Below are 17,424 nucleotides of genomic sequence, written 5' to 3' on the forward strand. Positions count from 1 at the left end.
ACAAAACATTATTACTACCACCGCTACCTACACGCGAAACACTGTCTACAGCTTTGATATATGGTACTTTATCGAGCGCTTTTTCAAATGAGAAGGTATCGTTTACTCGGATTTTGTTAAATTCATTGGCATGTTTTGCATAAAAAGACTTTAAACCACGAACTTCGTCATTAAGTTGTTTTTGCGACATTTTTTTAGCCTTCATTTTTGTTACAAAAGTTTTCCAACAACTGCCAACCGTAGGATCAAAGTTAAATGATCCGATGGCGATTTTCATTGACGAAATTTTACAACTTGTGGCATCTGTCACATGAGCTCCGCCATAAATACGCTTCTTAACTAATACAGGCGTTGGTACCAACCTTTTTACACCGCTCGTCGATGGAGCAGAGGGCAGTGCTCCAACGATCGCCTGAAAGCAAATGTGTTAGATGACCCACCACAATAAAGTAAGAGGTGATATAAAAACAAAAAACACATACCGCGGAGGTTGGTACCAACTTCTTTACACCACTGCTCGATGGAGCCGAAGGTAGTACTCCAACGTTCGTCTGTAAATAAATTCCGTTGTAGCATCCAAACTACCAAGTATTAGCAAAAGACTTGCAACATCACTTACCGGTAGCGCAGGCTTGGGGCCCTCCTTTCTGAACCCGCTGCTCGAAGGAGCCGACACCCGTGCTCCAACGGTCTTCTACAAGAAAAAAAGTTAGATGATCCACTAAAAACATGTTTTGGCCAATAATAGTTTTGCAAAAAACACTTACCGCAGGTGTGGGTATCACTTCCTTCGGCCCGCTGGTCGAAGGAGCACATGCCCGTGCATATAGGTCATTATTGGGGCAGTTGGCAATATCGAATCGTTTTGGCCGGATGTTACCAGGATGAAAAATCACGATATTTCGTCTGTGTAGTTGTAAATATGAATTTTTTAAACTTTAATTTTTTTCTTCAAAATTTCTTTCCTTAAGAAGATAGAGTAGACAAAAGTAGCGTGTGAAAATCTCGTTCAAATTCAAATTGAATTGAGCAATCTAGAGCCATTTGAAAATTTGCCGCGATCGGTTATGAATATTAATATCGATTATCGTCTATCGCCGACTGAACCACTTATCCAAGCCAAAATTATAACAAATGGGGTATCATTAGAAAGGTGTGACCACTGTTTTCCTCTTAATATAGGTCATTATTGGGGCAGTTGGCAATATCGAATCGTTTTGGCCGGATGTTACCAGGATGAAAAATCACGATATTTCGTCTGTGTAGTTGTAAATATGAATTTTTTAAACTTTAATTTTTTTCTTCAAAATTTCTTTCCTTAAGAAGATAGAGTAGACAAAAGTAGCGTGTGAAAATCTCGTTCAAATTCAAATTGAATTGAGCAATCTAGAGCCATTTGAAAATTTGCCGCGATCGGTTATGAATATTAATATCGATTATCGTCTATCGCCGACTGAACCACTTATCCAAGCCAAAATTATAACAAATGGGGTATCATTAGAAAGGTGTGACCACTGTCCTCCTCTTAATATAGGTCATTATTGGGGCAGTTGGCAATATCGAATCGTTTTGGCCGGATGTTACCAGGATGAAAAATCACGATATTTCGTCTGTGTAGTTGTAAATATGAATTTTTTAAACTTTAATTTTTTCTTCAAAATTCCTTTCCTTAAGAAGATAGAGTAGACAGAAGCAGCGTGTAAAAATCTTGTTCGATTCCGAGTCGAATTGACTAGACTGGAGCCGTTTAAAAATCGCCGCGATAAAGATTAGAATCGAGCAGTCTGGAGCAGTATCAAGATGGCCGCGATCGGTTATGAATATTAATATCGGTTATCGGCGCTATTAAATACTTTCCCCCCTTAAACTTATAGCAAGTTTTATATCACTGGAAAGGTATTTTCTTGCGCAACCCGAATTTGTTAGTTAAAATAATGGATCAAGCTTTTTTTCCTTATTTTATTGCAAATATTAATTATGAATATTAATATTTCTTTATATTTTTATAATTTTTTATTAAATTTATAATGTATAGACAATTCTTAGTATCGTGGTATAATTTTTTTTTTTTAAATTTTTGTCGTAAATATGTTTATTTTTGCCTTTGTATTTCTTTGTGCTGGCTTTTGTGCTGTGTAGCTTCTGGTTAAATTTATGGAGGTGGTTATTTGACCGGATTCTCTTTTTTACCCCTGCAGCGATTACTCATTATTTATTGATTTTGGTTTGGGTGGTGGTATTATTAGATTTAATTTTTCAAGTTTTGCACAATTTAAATGATTTTTTTAGGAGTCGATTTTAATTCTTTTGTTAGCTGAGTAAATGGCCTCAGGAGATGTCTATAGGCTATTTAGGTTTTATTTCATTAAAGTATATTTTTGTTGTACTATTGTTTTATAGAGATCAGTGCTACTTTATTGCATCGCTCTTTTACGCCTTCACCCGTTAATGATTATATGTTGATTTGAACTATTACTTAAATGGTCTCCGGGTGAGTAGGGTAGCCTTTCCTAAATCTATAAAAACTAGTAAGTTATTTGATTTGCAGCAATATGTCGGAGAGCAAACAACGAAACCCGGCGCTGGTCGAAATTCAGAATTATTCCACTTTTTTTGAGTAACAAAACAAGAATATATATAAAATAATAGTTTACCCACTCAAACGCTAACTCGCCTGATCAACCCTAACCCAATAATGTTAGCAATATAAACCCAGGACCCAAAAAACTGGGCAAACTTTGCGTGCCGAGATATTTGTAGAGCAATATCTCCAAAAGTTGTGCCGCTAACAAGTCTGAATTTTTATACAGTCCTTATATTTGTGATATCCACAAACCACACACATATATATTTACATATCCTAAAAAAATATGCAGTATTCTTATGGTATTTTTGTTTTGCTTTAGACAGGTATTTCTGTTTGATTTCAAAATTTTGTTCAGCAAAATCACTGTGTTAGTGGGAATTGATTACAAACCAGTCAATAACTGGTGTAAGCCGTTAAATAAAACAACATCACTGTGGTTATGTTATGATGGCTTCTGGATTTGTGAAATTTTCTCCTTTAAATTCTGCTAAAGACGAAGATGATTTGGGTCTCATTGAAAGTGGTAAGTAACATGACTAATCTGTTAACAATAAAAGATACTAAACCCTACACATGACTCGCTGGTTAATATATGTCTGTCACATGGCACACAGCGCAGTTTGCAGTTTATGGCAGTTTTTGCAGATGTGCAGTGCCTAGCTTTGAGGTGTGCAATTAAAGTTTTATATATATACACTTAGTTATGTTTTATGCTTACCAGGCATAATTACCTGCACAGGCAATCAACCTACCGGGGTTTGCATACACATTACTTAAAAAAATATTTAGTGTGCTTCTGTCACAGAATGCAGAGTTTCACACTGCTATCTGTAAGTTATGTCTGAAAAGCAATATATTATCCTCCTACTGATATATCCATAAGCGCCAAACGTGGCTGTGCAGAGCGTTTTTAGACGCCCTGGATTTCTCGTAGGACTTTTTTTTCTAATTATTGTTCGTTCAGTCAAATTACTGTTACGTCTAATTAATAAGCAATTTTGCACTGTCAAGCAAATAGTGCCCTAAAATTTAAAAAGTTTTCCGCGTATGGCTATGGCTATCCCCACCTACTCTGTATTCATTGGCAGGTGCAAACCAAATATTTCAGAGTAATTGTGTCACACCTGAATAGGGTAATCAAACAGCCAAATTAAAAGCAATGTTATAATTTGTTAGTATCAGTGCTTACTGCCTGAGGTATTTACCAAAATCTCAGTTAAACATAAAACATTGATTGCAAACCTACACACCTGAAAATTTCGTACTGAATTTGAAAACAGGCATTAAAGACGGACAAACAAATCAGACTGGCACCACACCAGATAGATTCACTTGCTATGTTTAAAGGAAAGCAAAAAAAAAAATTTGTTATCGAAATTTACACATGCTGTCGCTGTTTATTAAAATTTTTGTATATTACTAATTTTTAAAAATAGCAAAAACTCAGGCAAATGTTAATGTTCCATTAATGCAAAAAAGTCTTCTGACCTTTAAATGTATTGATTTAGTCGTTGAAAATTCTTCGACTAACCCTATGTTTTTGCAAAAGTCATTGAATAGTCTTTAAACTTATTTTATATTCAAAAATGTGTGTGTCGAAGAAATTATATTAAAAAACTATTTTGGTATTTTATAGTTTTTTAAATTATATTTTTATAACTTAAGTAAGTGATGTATATGACTTCAATTCAACGTTTACCCTGGTGCATTTATTCAACATTTTAAACTTTTGTGCCTTTTTAAGAGTATCCTCCGGACAAAGAAGAATTAACCGAATCTCGGCTTGAATTCAGTTATCCGAAACCCACTACTAACACTGTTGTTGCTCCAAGTTCTTCTCAGCAAATACAAAATGGGTAAAAACATTGTATATTGTATTTAAAACTCCAAAATTGAATATATCTGTTCTTCATTGATTTTTATTCAAGCCAGCATTCACCTTTTTTTTCTTGCAATAATGCCCTAAAAACTATAAATACTATATATTTATCATAAAATATTTTGTAGAGCTTATGAGTTTAAAGTTGGTAGAGCTTGTGAATTTAAATCTTACGACAGGTGATTTTTATCTAGTCGAAGGCTTCTGTGTAAAACCCTTCTAAGAAAATTAGTTTTTTACTAATATATTTACTGAAGGCATATATATGTGTCATGGATTGATCACAGTATTTTATTTCCTAATTAATTTATTTATGTTTCTAAAGGAATAAATAATCTGTTCCATTGCCTCCGTTGTTTTGTCTCAATTCCAATTGCATTGGCACACAATGCTACATACGTTGGTTTTATATTACACCTTAGGTACACTGCCTTGAATGGAGTAAGCACTTCATTCAATGTTAATTAGCACAAGCCTTTGTGTGTCATTGTTTTTCTAATCAAGCTCTCATCGCACCACACAGTATTTAGCTTGCTGTGCTCTTTCCTGTATCGCAACTAGTTAACTTGCTATATATAATTGCAAGCTAGCCAAGTATATTGTGTTGGTAGCTGAAATTTAAGATTTGTGTCACTATACAAATGAGTTTTTTGTGATGCCATTGAGTAAACATTTGGAAATTGCTTTGGAAATCAATCTGTATAGGCATATCTAGAACCCAGTCTTTTTGCCTCACAGTGCATCAAGATATAATAAGAATTTCAAAACCCTTACAGAAGTAGGTAGCATTTTGAACGTTTCAAATAATAACTCTTTATCGACTTTTAACATCTTGAAATGTATGGGTGTTGATATTCTTACTACAATTGAAATGGTCAATTCAAAAAACTAAATAAACTAAAAACAGCGATCTCCCAAAATACCATAACTAAAGTAAAATTTGAATTTTTTTTTTCAAAATTTAACTGAAGTAAAGTTTGAGTCAATTCTTCCTTTTTACTTTAAAGTACAAATTTTTTGTTATTAATATCTTTGTACTTTTAAAACCTTGTGGCGCACTTAAAAGTGAAGTTTTTTTTTAGACAGGCAATTCGTTTGAAATGCTTGCAAGTTTGTATTTTATAGGCCTTATAATTGATTTATCGTAAAATTACTGTGGTATACATTAGCTGGGCCGAAAGAAAAAATGATAAAGCTCTTTTATCATTAATATGATGATGTTTTTCAATTTTAAAACTAGTTTACAAGTGTAAATTTTGTAAAAAAAAAACATTTTTGCAAACACACTGTTTTTTCTTCTTGTAGTGTTAAAGCACCGACTTTCGAGCAGTCACGTCGGTTGAACAATCGGCGCATCAAAGCCCTCGTCGTCACGCTTGCCTTCCTCATCATTCTGCTGGTAATAATAGTGTGGCACTTCAACCATCTCGAGCATGTCCTGGAAATCAAAGACAAGTACAAGACCGTGGCAAGGTTTAACTTCAAAACACGTCAACTTTCCGTGCTCGATAATAAAGGTAACGAAGCTGTATCTCTGCTCCTCGATACTGACCAAACTGTGTCCGGACACATTCAGCACTTGCACATGTGTAACCAGCCCACTGCAGACAGTGCCTGTCTGACTTGGACGCAAAGGAACACCTCGTTGTCCATCACAGCATTTCGCTTCGGAGACTCGGACGATGTCGATAAAATGCATTGTGTTAAGGTTCAATGGAATATGTCTCAATCGGGAACACCGCTTGATTGTGTCGAACTTACTCAATCCGGGATTCCAGAAGCGGAGCAGCCGGTTTGGTTTGGATCCCATGTATATCGTGTTTACCCTCGTTCCGACGTGCAAAAAGATCCTTGTGATGACACGCTGATTCCATACACACCGGGAGGATTCTCAGTAAAAACATCTAAGACCGTCTTGAAAAATCAAGGTGGAAATGTTATCGAACCCATGTGGATTTCTTCGAAAGGAGTCGCTGTGAAAGTAAGCACTCATCACACTGCACTAGTTGCCCAGCAAATCTGCCGCGACGCTCCAAGAATTTGCATCACCTCAAAACCTGATAATTTCCACCAAGAGGAGCATCACCATGGCGATGAAGAAGAAGGTTTCCACCTGGACTACATGATCTGCGTTGGAGACACGCTGGCTGCCGCGCACCAAGAAACCATGGAACATTTTGTTAAACCTGTAACAGAGTCTCATGAAGTTCCTGTACAGTCTCAGGATATGATAAATGACGGGGCTTATTTTGAAGGTGGAATTGAGAAGCAAATTCTAACTGACACTGCGCCAATGCAACTTCCAAGCATCACACTTACCGAAAGCTGTTCGTCTATTCTAACCCTGCCTTTGTGGGACATAGTGCTGCCACAGCAGAACAATTTACTCACAAATGCGTATTTGAGTGTGTTGCAACCGATTGGTGGCACTTTACATCTTGGTTCTATCGATGGTATTTACAAGAGGGTCGGGGATTATGCGCTCACCAATTCCACTTTAGATTTTGTCAGGAGGGCTCACGATCTAAATTTTAAAGTCATGCTACCGGTCACACCGTTTGTGAACTATGACGCTAAAAGTTTCACAACTGTAGCGAATCGCAAACTCGTGATATTCGACGACGAAGTCCCGGCGCTAACCCGAGTCACCATCGGCAACAAGACCTTGTTTCCGGCTGTCCTGGATTTCACAAACCCGCCAGCAGCCGAATGGTTTCGGAGGGAAATGAGGAATTTTCACTCGCAAAGCAAAGTCGACTATTTCCACTTTTACTACGGCCAGTCTTCTTGGATGCCAGAGCACCACCACCTTTCATATCCGCTTCACAATCCGGCTCACTTTTCGACGTTGTGCACCGATGTTGCTTACTCAGTGGGGCGATGCACTTTCACTGATGTCGCATACGATTCGCAGTCGCGGCACCAATTTCTACGGCTCAGTCCAGCGCTTACTTTAAACGGAACTCTGTCGGCTGTTTTAGCAGCAGGTTTAAGCGGATATCCGTTTGTTGTGCCAGCTTATCCGTTTCACGGCCAACAGCTCGTCATGTCCGCCGACCAATTACAGGAGACTCTAATTCGTTGGATTGAGATGGTTTCGTTCTTTCCAGTCATGCACATTCCTTGGGATTACAATGTTATGAATAAAACTGGTGTTGACGTCTCTGAAGTTACGACGATAATAAAAAAGTATCTTTCCCTCCGACAAGACTCCAAGGTGGGAGCTAAAATACGGAAGGCAATTCTAGAAGCGGAAACTAATGGGACGAAGCCTGTGGTTGCACCAATGTGGATGGCCCCTGATGTTATGAGGTGAGATATAATAAACTTTCCCAGAAACAAATTATTTATTGCGAAAATTACAGACAGGCCTTACTCTTATGAATCGTAAACTCATTAGGTTAAATATCATACACAATCAAGTGCTTATGTTACAATAACTATTGAAAGTGTGCCGTTAACTTGCTGACACAAATTGGAGCGTTTCTGCATAATGTCAAATACACGTTCAAAATCATCAGGTTTAATTCTTGGGATGACTCTTTGTCCTTTAATTGCCCTGTGGTATTGGAATTGTCTGCCTACACAGACCCTTTAAATTTGCCCCACAAGTAAAAGATGCAGTTCGTCACGTCTGTGGGCATCGGGTGATTTCCTGCGTGGTCTGTGGCTCCTTCGTTCACCTGATTTAATACCTCCAGACGTGGTAGCTCTTTGTAACCTTAAAAAAAGCTTTCTACATATTCTTGTTGTAATGCTTTACGTTTTTAAATCTGATTCTGACGCTGCTAAAACAACCACCTTTGTAGCAGGAGGAGTGATGCAGATCGGAGGAAGATTGTGATGTTGGAGGATCAGTTCATGGTTGGGCCAGATCTCTTTGTTGCTCCTCTCCTTGTGGTGGGAACAAAAGAGCGTAGCATCTTTGTTCCTCCTGGGAAGTGGAAAGATGTCATCAACAATAAGCTCCTCACTGGTGGAACGTGGATCAAAAAATACTCTGCAAACTTGGATCAAATTCCATACTTTATTAGGGTATAGTAGGGGTTGTTATTTTTTACCGCAAACCCCTAAAAAAAATTGTGCTTTATATGGACCAGGGTAGGCAAGACTTTTTTAGAGATTACTTCATAAATTTACGTCACTATTTAAACAGATTTGAAAAATCTCCTGTTTCCTGTTCAAAAAATGTAAAAGTTGACTCTTCATACATTCAAGAAAAATTTTTTTTATTTTTAATTGAACTTAATTGTCGAAAAATTGTTTACTTATTAAATTACACTAATGTTTCAATCATGCCTTTGTCGACCCCCTAAAACAAGTCCATGTACCCCCAAAGGGGTCAATTGCCCCCAGTTTAAGAGTCCCTAGGGTATAGCCTTCTCATAGTTACCTTACAGGCAATTTTATTCCTTATTTTCCATCTTGCCCAGTTAAATTTGCTTATAAGAAGCACTAACGCCAATCAGCCAAGGGTTTTCTATTTCATTGTGAGTTCACTTTGTATACAAGAAAGCACAATTATTTCACATTGGACTATTATGTTTCCTTATTTCTTTATTTTTACATTTTCACGGTTAAATTTGCTTATAAGAAGCTTTCGACAAAACTTAGGTTGACATACATTTTTTTTTTCTTTTACAGTGTTCAAAATACGCTTTCGGTGTTTTTATTGTTGTATCTTTCATGTTTTTAAATTGTTTCATTGCTTTACTGTGACACAATTGCTCCCCTTTCGATACACATCGATGTCTTGTTCACCAGATTACAAATCACAGCACGAATTGATTTTTTTAATGAAACAATCAAGTTTATATTTCAAACTCAACCCTTATGTTAAATACACCAACTACTACCTTTTTTGCACAAAAACCGAATTGAAAAATTTCAGGAAGATTTACTTTCCATACACACCCATTTGTTATTCTGAATTTCCTTTTTTTTCTGACTATCTATTTATCTTTCTGGGTAAGTTTCGCAAATCATCTAGCTTAAGATCTGGCCAGCTGGGTCAACTAATCCGGCCCTCAACATATTTCCTTAATGCAGACGAAATACAGTTGAAATGTTGTCGAGAGCAATTCAAATCTAAATTTTATGAAATTTTTAACTGTAGCACAATTAATTACGGTCCACTACGGTTGTTATTGCATAGTTATTTATATTTCCTCGTATAGCAATAGCTAAGTTAACAAAGTTCAACAATTTTTTTATCTGGCCCGCAATGGCCAGGCCCTACAGTTATCCGACCCACAATGGCCATGCTTTACAGTTATCTGGCCCTTGACGAGAAAAGTTTGCTAGCCCCTGTACTAAACGATTTCAAGCCACAGATATGCATAAAGCAACCATCTTGTTTCTTCAGATATGATTTTTGAAACCTCTTTGTTTCCTATTACTTGTGGTTGTATTTAGGTGATGTCTTTTTCGTTGAGTTTTATGTATGTCCACTACTTCATCTGTTGTCTGTCAAGGTGGTGTCATTGTCTTTCATGTTTATGCATTGTCTACTAACTTCATTCGTTGTTTGTCGCATTTATTCGTTATATTTTATATATATTTAATATTTATAAACCGTGTTCTACTTACATTTCTTGCATGTTCCGTTTTCTTTTTGTGCTTTTTTTCTCATTAGGCGAAATAAGTGTTTTACGGTCAGGCCATTGGTTTTTATTTATTAAAGTAATATTTCGGAAAACACCTTACTTACTTAACCCCTGTGTGATGTTTTGGAAAATGTCCTAATTGAACTAGCTAATGCATGAATTCGCCGCACAAATTGAGATTTTTGATTCCTAGCAATGTAATCTACTACCGTAGACGCCGACTTTTGTTTTTGACAGGGGTGCTCAAAATTTTGCGCTAAATATGTCGTCATAAAATGCCCGCTGAAAAAAGTTGGTGCAAGAGTAACTTTATTAAGATAAGGAACATAATTGATCAAATGTCGGAATTTATATGGAAATAGTACCTTAAATCGTACACATCACCAGAAATATCAATTATTTTGCATGTTTTTTGTATCGTTTTAGGGGACTGAGCACCCAAAGTTTTCACTAGGGGTTCTTTTGTCACCCTATAGAAAACTAAGCGTCCTTGTATCATATTTTTATTCATTTTTTCTGATTCGTTTTTTCCCCTCGTGCTGTGAAAAACCTGAACAAAAAGTTTTTTGTAAAGGCTTTCTTATTTCAGCCATTTAAACTTCACACTTGCTTATACGCCACTGAAGATTAATGTTTAATGGTTTAGTTTTTGTCCTGTCTTATATGCACGCTTAAGCCGCAAGACAAGGTATATGCGATATGCAAAAAGTTGGTATTGGTGTAGAATAATTGATGCGATTTACTGGATAAAGTTTGCGTTAATTTGTAGTTTGATCCATAGAGATACGTTGTGAATTGACTTAATCCTGGTGGAGATTATACTTGTAGTAAATTATTGCGGTTGTACCCTTGTGTTGTTATTGTACCTATTGGTCTTTGTTGTAGACGTTTTTTTCCTTTTTCGTTTAAAAAATGTTTTTCTTTACACACAAGGCTCATTTTGCAATGACCTATTTTATTGTTGTCACTCTTAGTGGGCTTTTTTGTTGTTGTTTTTTTCGACAAGGCCGATTTGCGATTTGATTTCAACCAGTGTTTCTCAACCTTTTGTTCCAAATACTAAGGTAAATACAGCGAAGGTTTGGCAAACCAAATCTTTTCGCTGAACTTTTTAAAAGGGGACAGAACGCTGAACAAGTGGCATGCATATAAAAAATCGAATTTAATTAAAGTGGGACATGTCTTTCTCCTATAGTTTTCCTAAATTTGAAAAAAAATTGCTATTCTTAATGATTCTGGCCGAATAAAGCTACTACAGTCAATAAACGGCCATCCTATTTTGGGTCTTGAACCACAGGTTGAGAAACGCTGGTTTAAATCAACTGCACATCATTATTGCAACATTTCTAAGTTTCACATTATTAATTTCTTTCACACCGTTTACTGATACACTTTACTTACAATTCACGACGATTTATTTTACAGTTAAACATCCCATGTAGTGTTTATCACGTTTTAATTTCACAACGAACGTGGAAATGGTGCAACAGGTTGAAACGCATCGTGACAATCTACAGATTATGACTTTAATTTGCTCACTGAAAGTGCATCGGTGCCTTGAGATTTTGCGTTCGAACTTTCTTTTCATTTTTTCTCAACGAACTAAAATATAGTTATATCCGGGGAATTATTGTGTAGTGTTTACGGATTGAAAGCTGTCTGTTCTACAACTTTGAGCACTACTAAAACTGCACGTAATGTCAATCTAGTTTGAAAGTGGAACACGCAAAAAGACCTAAAAAGCAACAATACCTAAAGCAGAAAAATCTGTAATACTATAGTATTAAGACCAACGACATAATAAAGCCACAGTAACCCAGTAGAGAATATGATCTAAATTGTCTGAATAAGACCTCAAACCTGTATAAGTCCAGAAATAGTCCTAAATTTATCAAAATAAGGACTAACTAAATTCATCGAAATAAGGCCTAAATGGCCAAAATAACGCCTGGAACTGTTGGTAGTTAGTATGGGACGATAGGGGCCATGGGCTGGCATCGGCCGTTTTGGTGTCAACGTTTGGGCGCCCTAGTTTGGCACCGGATTTGTCCCCCTGTTTGGGCTTATCGGGATATAATGGTGGTGGTTGGGGGGGTCAAAATACTTGCCAGATTGAATCAAAGCTGACTATCAGTTCGCGGGCCAAAAAAGCGGAACTTGCGGGCTTAGTTAATGAACAAAATGAAGCATTTATACAGAAAACATTTATTTATAGGAACAGGAGTTCGTGAATACGCCGTTAAGAGTACAAAAATCTCAAACGACATCATTAAAACTAGCATTGACGGAATGAACGTGTTAAAGTAGAAGAAGAAAAACATGGTTTTCAACTACACAAATTCCAAAAGCTCTCTGAATTCATTAAAATAGCAGTACGTTATCTGCTGCATTAGCATAATACAAAATCAAGCAAGTTTTTCTTGTGGACATCTATTACTAGCAGTGTGGATCTCTGTCTGTAAAATGTCAGGCAATTTTTAACGTCAGGATTTTAAACTCACATGGCCAAAGTATCGCGAAGTGAAATAAATAACTTACATATATACGACTCTTGAATTAACAAAAATATCCGAAAGTCAAGGTAATACATACCAAGAAAAACAGAAAAAAACAAAAATATTTTTCCCAATGATGGAACTCAGTCTGTTTACACCGGCTTAATTATAAAAAGTAATTACTTGCTTGTTGAAACCGAAAACAAATTTCGAAAAAATCGCACATTTGACAAAAATCCTTGATGCGTCTCTGGGGTTCACATGCCATTAAATCATAAATAAAAGTCGTAACAGTTAATATTAGGGCTGCGGAGTCGAAGTCGATTTATTTTGCTGGACTCGTGACTCGAAAACGCTACCTGAGTCCAACGTGCTCATCACCGAATTCGAATATCCACCCTATTTTAGTTAGGTATAGGCTAAATAAAATACGCACTACTTATTGAATACGCACTAATTATTACAAATTAATTATATTGGGACATTTACATATAGTTTATCGTGTGTTAAGGGCTATTGTCAAATGTGCCGCGAAATATTTTATAATAAATATGTATTTTTAGAAATCTTTACTGTGCCGCGAGCCAAAAAAGTTTGGGAACCACTGCTTTAAACTATGAGTATTTTAGGATCATGTTTTAAATGGGCGATAGGCCTATAGGCCTAAATTGTTACTTTGTAGTTTGAATATCCGATACTTGACATTCTATTCTGATACCCGATATTTCGCTCCATTTTATGCGGAAACCACTATCCTGGATCGTAGAGTCGGAGTTGAAAATCACTTTCATTGTTCGACCGGTAGAGGAAAGAGTAGGTGGCACTGAAAAGCCGCAGAATGTTCCCAAATCCTGTTTTTCGTCAACACAGTCGTTACAGATTAATGAAAAATCCATTACACACGTAAGTCTACAAACACTGTGCTCTAGTCCAGTGGTTCTCTACTTTTTTTATCTCACTGACCGGTAAAATTTTATAACAAATTTTGCGGACAGGTTGACCCTTAAAAATCAAAATCAACCCAAAATGCAAATATGACAAAAGTATGCAACTTCAAAGCAAAGAATGGAAACTTAAATCCAATGAGTAATTTGCTGCTGTCTCTTTGATATCATACGTGTTATACGTGGTTCTATTAAAGTTTATGACATACAACTGGTCCTAAAATTTAAGACTTCTTAAACGATCTGTAGCCTACTTTTAAACTGTTGGGCACAACACTTGCATTGTGTCGTACGATAAAGTAGACCATTAACTCTATGTTACGTCACAATGTTGCAAATTACGAAGCTGGAAAAGTTCTAAATTTGTTAGATAAGCCTTCAGCATCTTGCATTTTGTAGTTGAGATTTAAGATTGTAATATATTTGGCGGACCGGCAGGAAAGTTGACGCGGACCGGCGGTTGAGAACCACTGCTCTAGCCCTTCTCAAGTCGTTTTTTGATCAACGATAACGGCTTACGTATCATAGTAGACCATAAGTATTCGACAGGCTAGCCGAATCTTTATTTTAAGATTCAAGCAAGGCAAGGCTAGGCAAAAGTTGTTCTGCAATAAGTGGTACGCGTGGCCGTACAGAGCGTCCAAGTGGTACGAGATCGTAAAAAGGTTGGGAACCCCTGCTTTAGAGGAAAGGTATCAGTTAATTAAAAGTTTTTCGAGCACTGTTATATCGGAGGTGTGTAGTGTGTGCTTTCTTCCTGAACACCTGTTGGTTGACTAAATTAAAGCTGCGTGGGTTCATTTGTGTTAGTTTACAAAACAAAAAACGAATGAATTACTCACTGGTGGGATGCTCAATATTTTCTATGGCATCAACAAAGCTGGTATATTGCTATGGTGGTCTTCACAACCCACCCAACAGTAGACTGTACAGCAGGGTTTCTTAAAATTGGATTCTAGTTTTACGGGGATCCATGAAGGTCGTTTTAAATATTAATAAAAACTTAAAAAAATTAATGAACTTCTCAAAAGGAAAAAATACTAATTAAAATACGCATTTGCGCCTTTTCCGTAAAAGTACATTTCGAATCTATTTCAATTTAACATTTTTTGGATCGAAAACAGCAGGTTTCTGAAGTAACCCTGTTTTACGACGTCATTTTATTGCGTAATCTCTAAAAATTCCATGTCGACCATACTACACGCGAGCACAAATATCTTGTAAGGAGTCTGTTTTAAAAAAAAAACTAAAAAACCTTGAACTATAGAGCAGTGGTTTTCAACCTTTTTTATACTGCAACCCTTTTTAACAACCCAAATGTAAAAGGTGTACCACTTTGAAGTGGTGTAGCCTACGAGATAATGTACCACAATACAATAAGCCTATGATCGGGTACAAAATATAAATGAACAGGTTTATGACTGACTTGAGTGTACAATACATGGCACAACATGCATTTAAGTGTAAATAGTTTTAAAATAGTATATTTTATTTGTGGCTCCATACCCAGATATTTGGGGGAGAATGGCCCGATGTAGTTATTATTAGTATACTTAACAAAAAAGTTCAAACTTTTTGCCCCTCCCCAAACTTTTCTGCGGTCTACGCCACTGCTTCAGTAAACGTGAAGTGGGGTCTCTTGACAAGCATTGCCGTAGGCTACCTATGATTAATACGGGGAACTCAATAGTAAGCCTGTCTGTTAAAAAATAGTCCTATCAGGCATATTGCTTAAGGCTGCTCACTGTTTGAACATTCAACTTTTATTCTACTGTTTGAACATTCACTAATATCATTATAGTGAATTTGTTATGGTAATAAATGGAATTCTCATAATAGCGATTGGTATATAATTGTCGTCTTCGCGCGACCCCCTGGGAACGGATAAATTGGTGACTGGTGGGATTGTCAATATCTTGCTCTTTCATCAATAAAGCTTAACGTTTATCAAAATATGTAGATTCGATATCCTAAGTAAAATGTGGTGGTCTTCCAAACCCCATAACTATAGGCTAGAGCAGCAGTTCCTAAACTTGGATTCGTAAACTAGTTTTAGGGAGTCCATGAAGGCCCATTGAAATTTTAGTGTAATATTTGAAAAAAGTAATAAACTTTTCAGAAAAAATAAATAAAAATGAACGACTGGCGCGTAGCGCCAAACGATTGCATTTACGTAGTTAAAACAGGCAAACATTATAGTTAAGGGGTATTTTAGGGCATATCATATAACGTTAAGCTATTGCCGACTACTGGTTTACTGTCAGCTTGTATAGTTTAACAGTTTTGTAAACAAGTCATTTCAAAATGACTCAAGTTCCAGTCAAGTCGATTGTAAAATAACAATTTAAGTCCCAGTACAAGTCACCAGAAGCCCAAGTCAAGTCCCAAGTCATTTTGTGAGCAAGTTAACTTCAAGTCATGTCATTGACACAATAAATTAAATGCTTAACTGTTAAAATTGTCAAGGTCGTCCAATTATATACAATAACTCGACTAAATATAAAAAAACGCATTAAACAGCTATCAAATTGTTTTATGTGCAAAAATTAAGATAAATAACCCAATTTTAATAAAAAAAATTAATATAACCTTTCAGAAGGTCGAGTAGAGGGGAATCGAAGAGACGAAAGAAAGTGTTCTGGCCTAAGCGAGAGACAAGGTCGGTTTCTCTCGGAAAGAGGAAGTGCAAGTGATATAAGTAAAAACCTCTCAAGTACTTGCCAACCTTCATTTGACACATGGTGATTCTGCTAGTTGAAACTTGTCCTGTTCTTTCTATACAATTCGGTCGCTACCCAGACGCTTTATACGTTCCACATTAGAAAAGGCGCTCTATTATCTTGCCCGGCACACGCGATTCTAATTACAGCAAAGGCTTGTTAGGTTGCTTCGTCTGTTGTAAAAAAAAGAGTTTTTCTTTTTCTTGTAAAACTTCAACGCAATTTAGCACCATGGGAACTGATAGGGTTTATTAAATGAACAAAATGAATCATTTACATACTGGAAAGAGTATAGGGCAGATCCAGAGGGTGCGTTACGTTGCTATGCCGAGAAGAAGGCAATGGATACAACACAGCAGGAGTATGACCTATGTGGTTATAAACAAACCTTGCACCAAACGTAAAATCATTTTCCGTAAAGTTTGCTTGCGATCACTAATGGGTTTTAGGTGTGCTTTGTTTGCGCTTGATTACGGCCGCCAAACACCTACGAGTTATTTGACTAAATAAAATCTGCGTAGGGTTCTCTTTGTTGGTTTGCAAAACAATAGGAAGCGACATGAAAAGGTAAGTTGTGATTGGTGGGATGCTCTGTATCCTGATTTTGCATCAACACTACCAAACGTTCAACAAAGAATGCAGATGCGAAACCCGAGTTTCCTATTATGTTGTTGTCTTCACGTGCTTTGTTTGTGCTTTCACCTGTTGTTTGACTAAATAAAATCGGCGTTGGTTTATTTTTGTAGGTTTGCAAAACAATAGGGAATGGAAGGAATGGCGTCTGGGAACGGATAAATTGGTGACTGGTGGGATTGTCAACATCCTGATTCTTGATCAACTCTACCAAACGTTCAACAAAGAATGCAGATGCGAAACCCGAGTTTCCTATTATGTTGTGGTCTTCACGTGCTTTGTTTGTGCTTTCACCTGTTGTTTGACTAAATAAAATCGGCGTGGGTTTATTTTTGTAGGTTTGCAAAACAACAGGGAATGGAAGGAATGACGTCTGGGAACCGATAAATTGGTGACTGGTGGGATTGTCAATATCTTGCTCTTTCATCAATAAAGCTTAACGTTTATCAAAATATGTAGATTCGATATCCTAAGTAAAATGTGGTGGTCTTCCAAACCCCATAACTATAGGCTAGAGCAGGAGTTCCTAAACTTGGATTCGTCACCTAGTTTTAGGGAGT

At 36.7% G+C, this 17,424-nt stretch overlaps 1 protein-coding gene and 1 long non-coding RNA gene across 2 annotated transcripts; one reads left to right on the top strand and one right to left on the bottom strand.

Moving 5' to 3' along the window:
* Positions 1–3,034: 3,034 nt before the first annotated feature.
* LOC146146613 (alpha-galactosidase MYORG-like) lies at positions 3,035–9,510 on the top strand. The gene is made up of 4 exons (XM_083386928.1): positions 3,035–3,110; positions 4,332–4,443; positions 5,772–7,778; positions 8,276–9,510. The coding sequence occupies exons 1-4, from the start codon at positions 3,035–3,037 to the stop codon at positions 8,505–8,507; spliced, it is 2,427 nt and encodes an 808-aa protein (XP_083243054.1). The 3' UTR covers positions 8,508–9,510.
* A 2,808-nt stretch (positions 9,511–12,318) lies between these two features.
* On the bottom strand, positions 12,319–16,348 carry LOC146146614 (uncharacterized). The gene is made up of 2 exons (XR_014494818.1): positions 16,101–16,348; positions 12,319–13,418 (listed from the first exon to the last, which is right to left on the bottom strand). It is a non-coding gene; the product is annotated as an uncharacterized LOC146146614 (long non-coding RNA).
* Positions 16,349–17,424: the final 1,076 nt, after the last annotated feature.

This window comes from Ascidiella aspersa, chromosome 4 (assembly GCF_963924565.1).
Source record: "Ascidiella aspersa chromosome 4, kaAscAspe10.2, whole genome shotgun sequence".
In the NCBI taxonomy this organism is placed as follows: Eukaryota; Metazoa; Chordata; class Ascidiacea; order Phlebobranchia; family Ascidiidae; genus Ascidiella; species Ascidiella aspersa.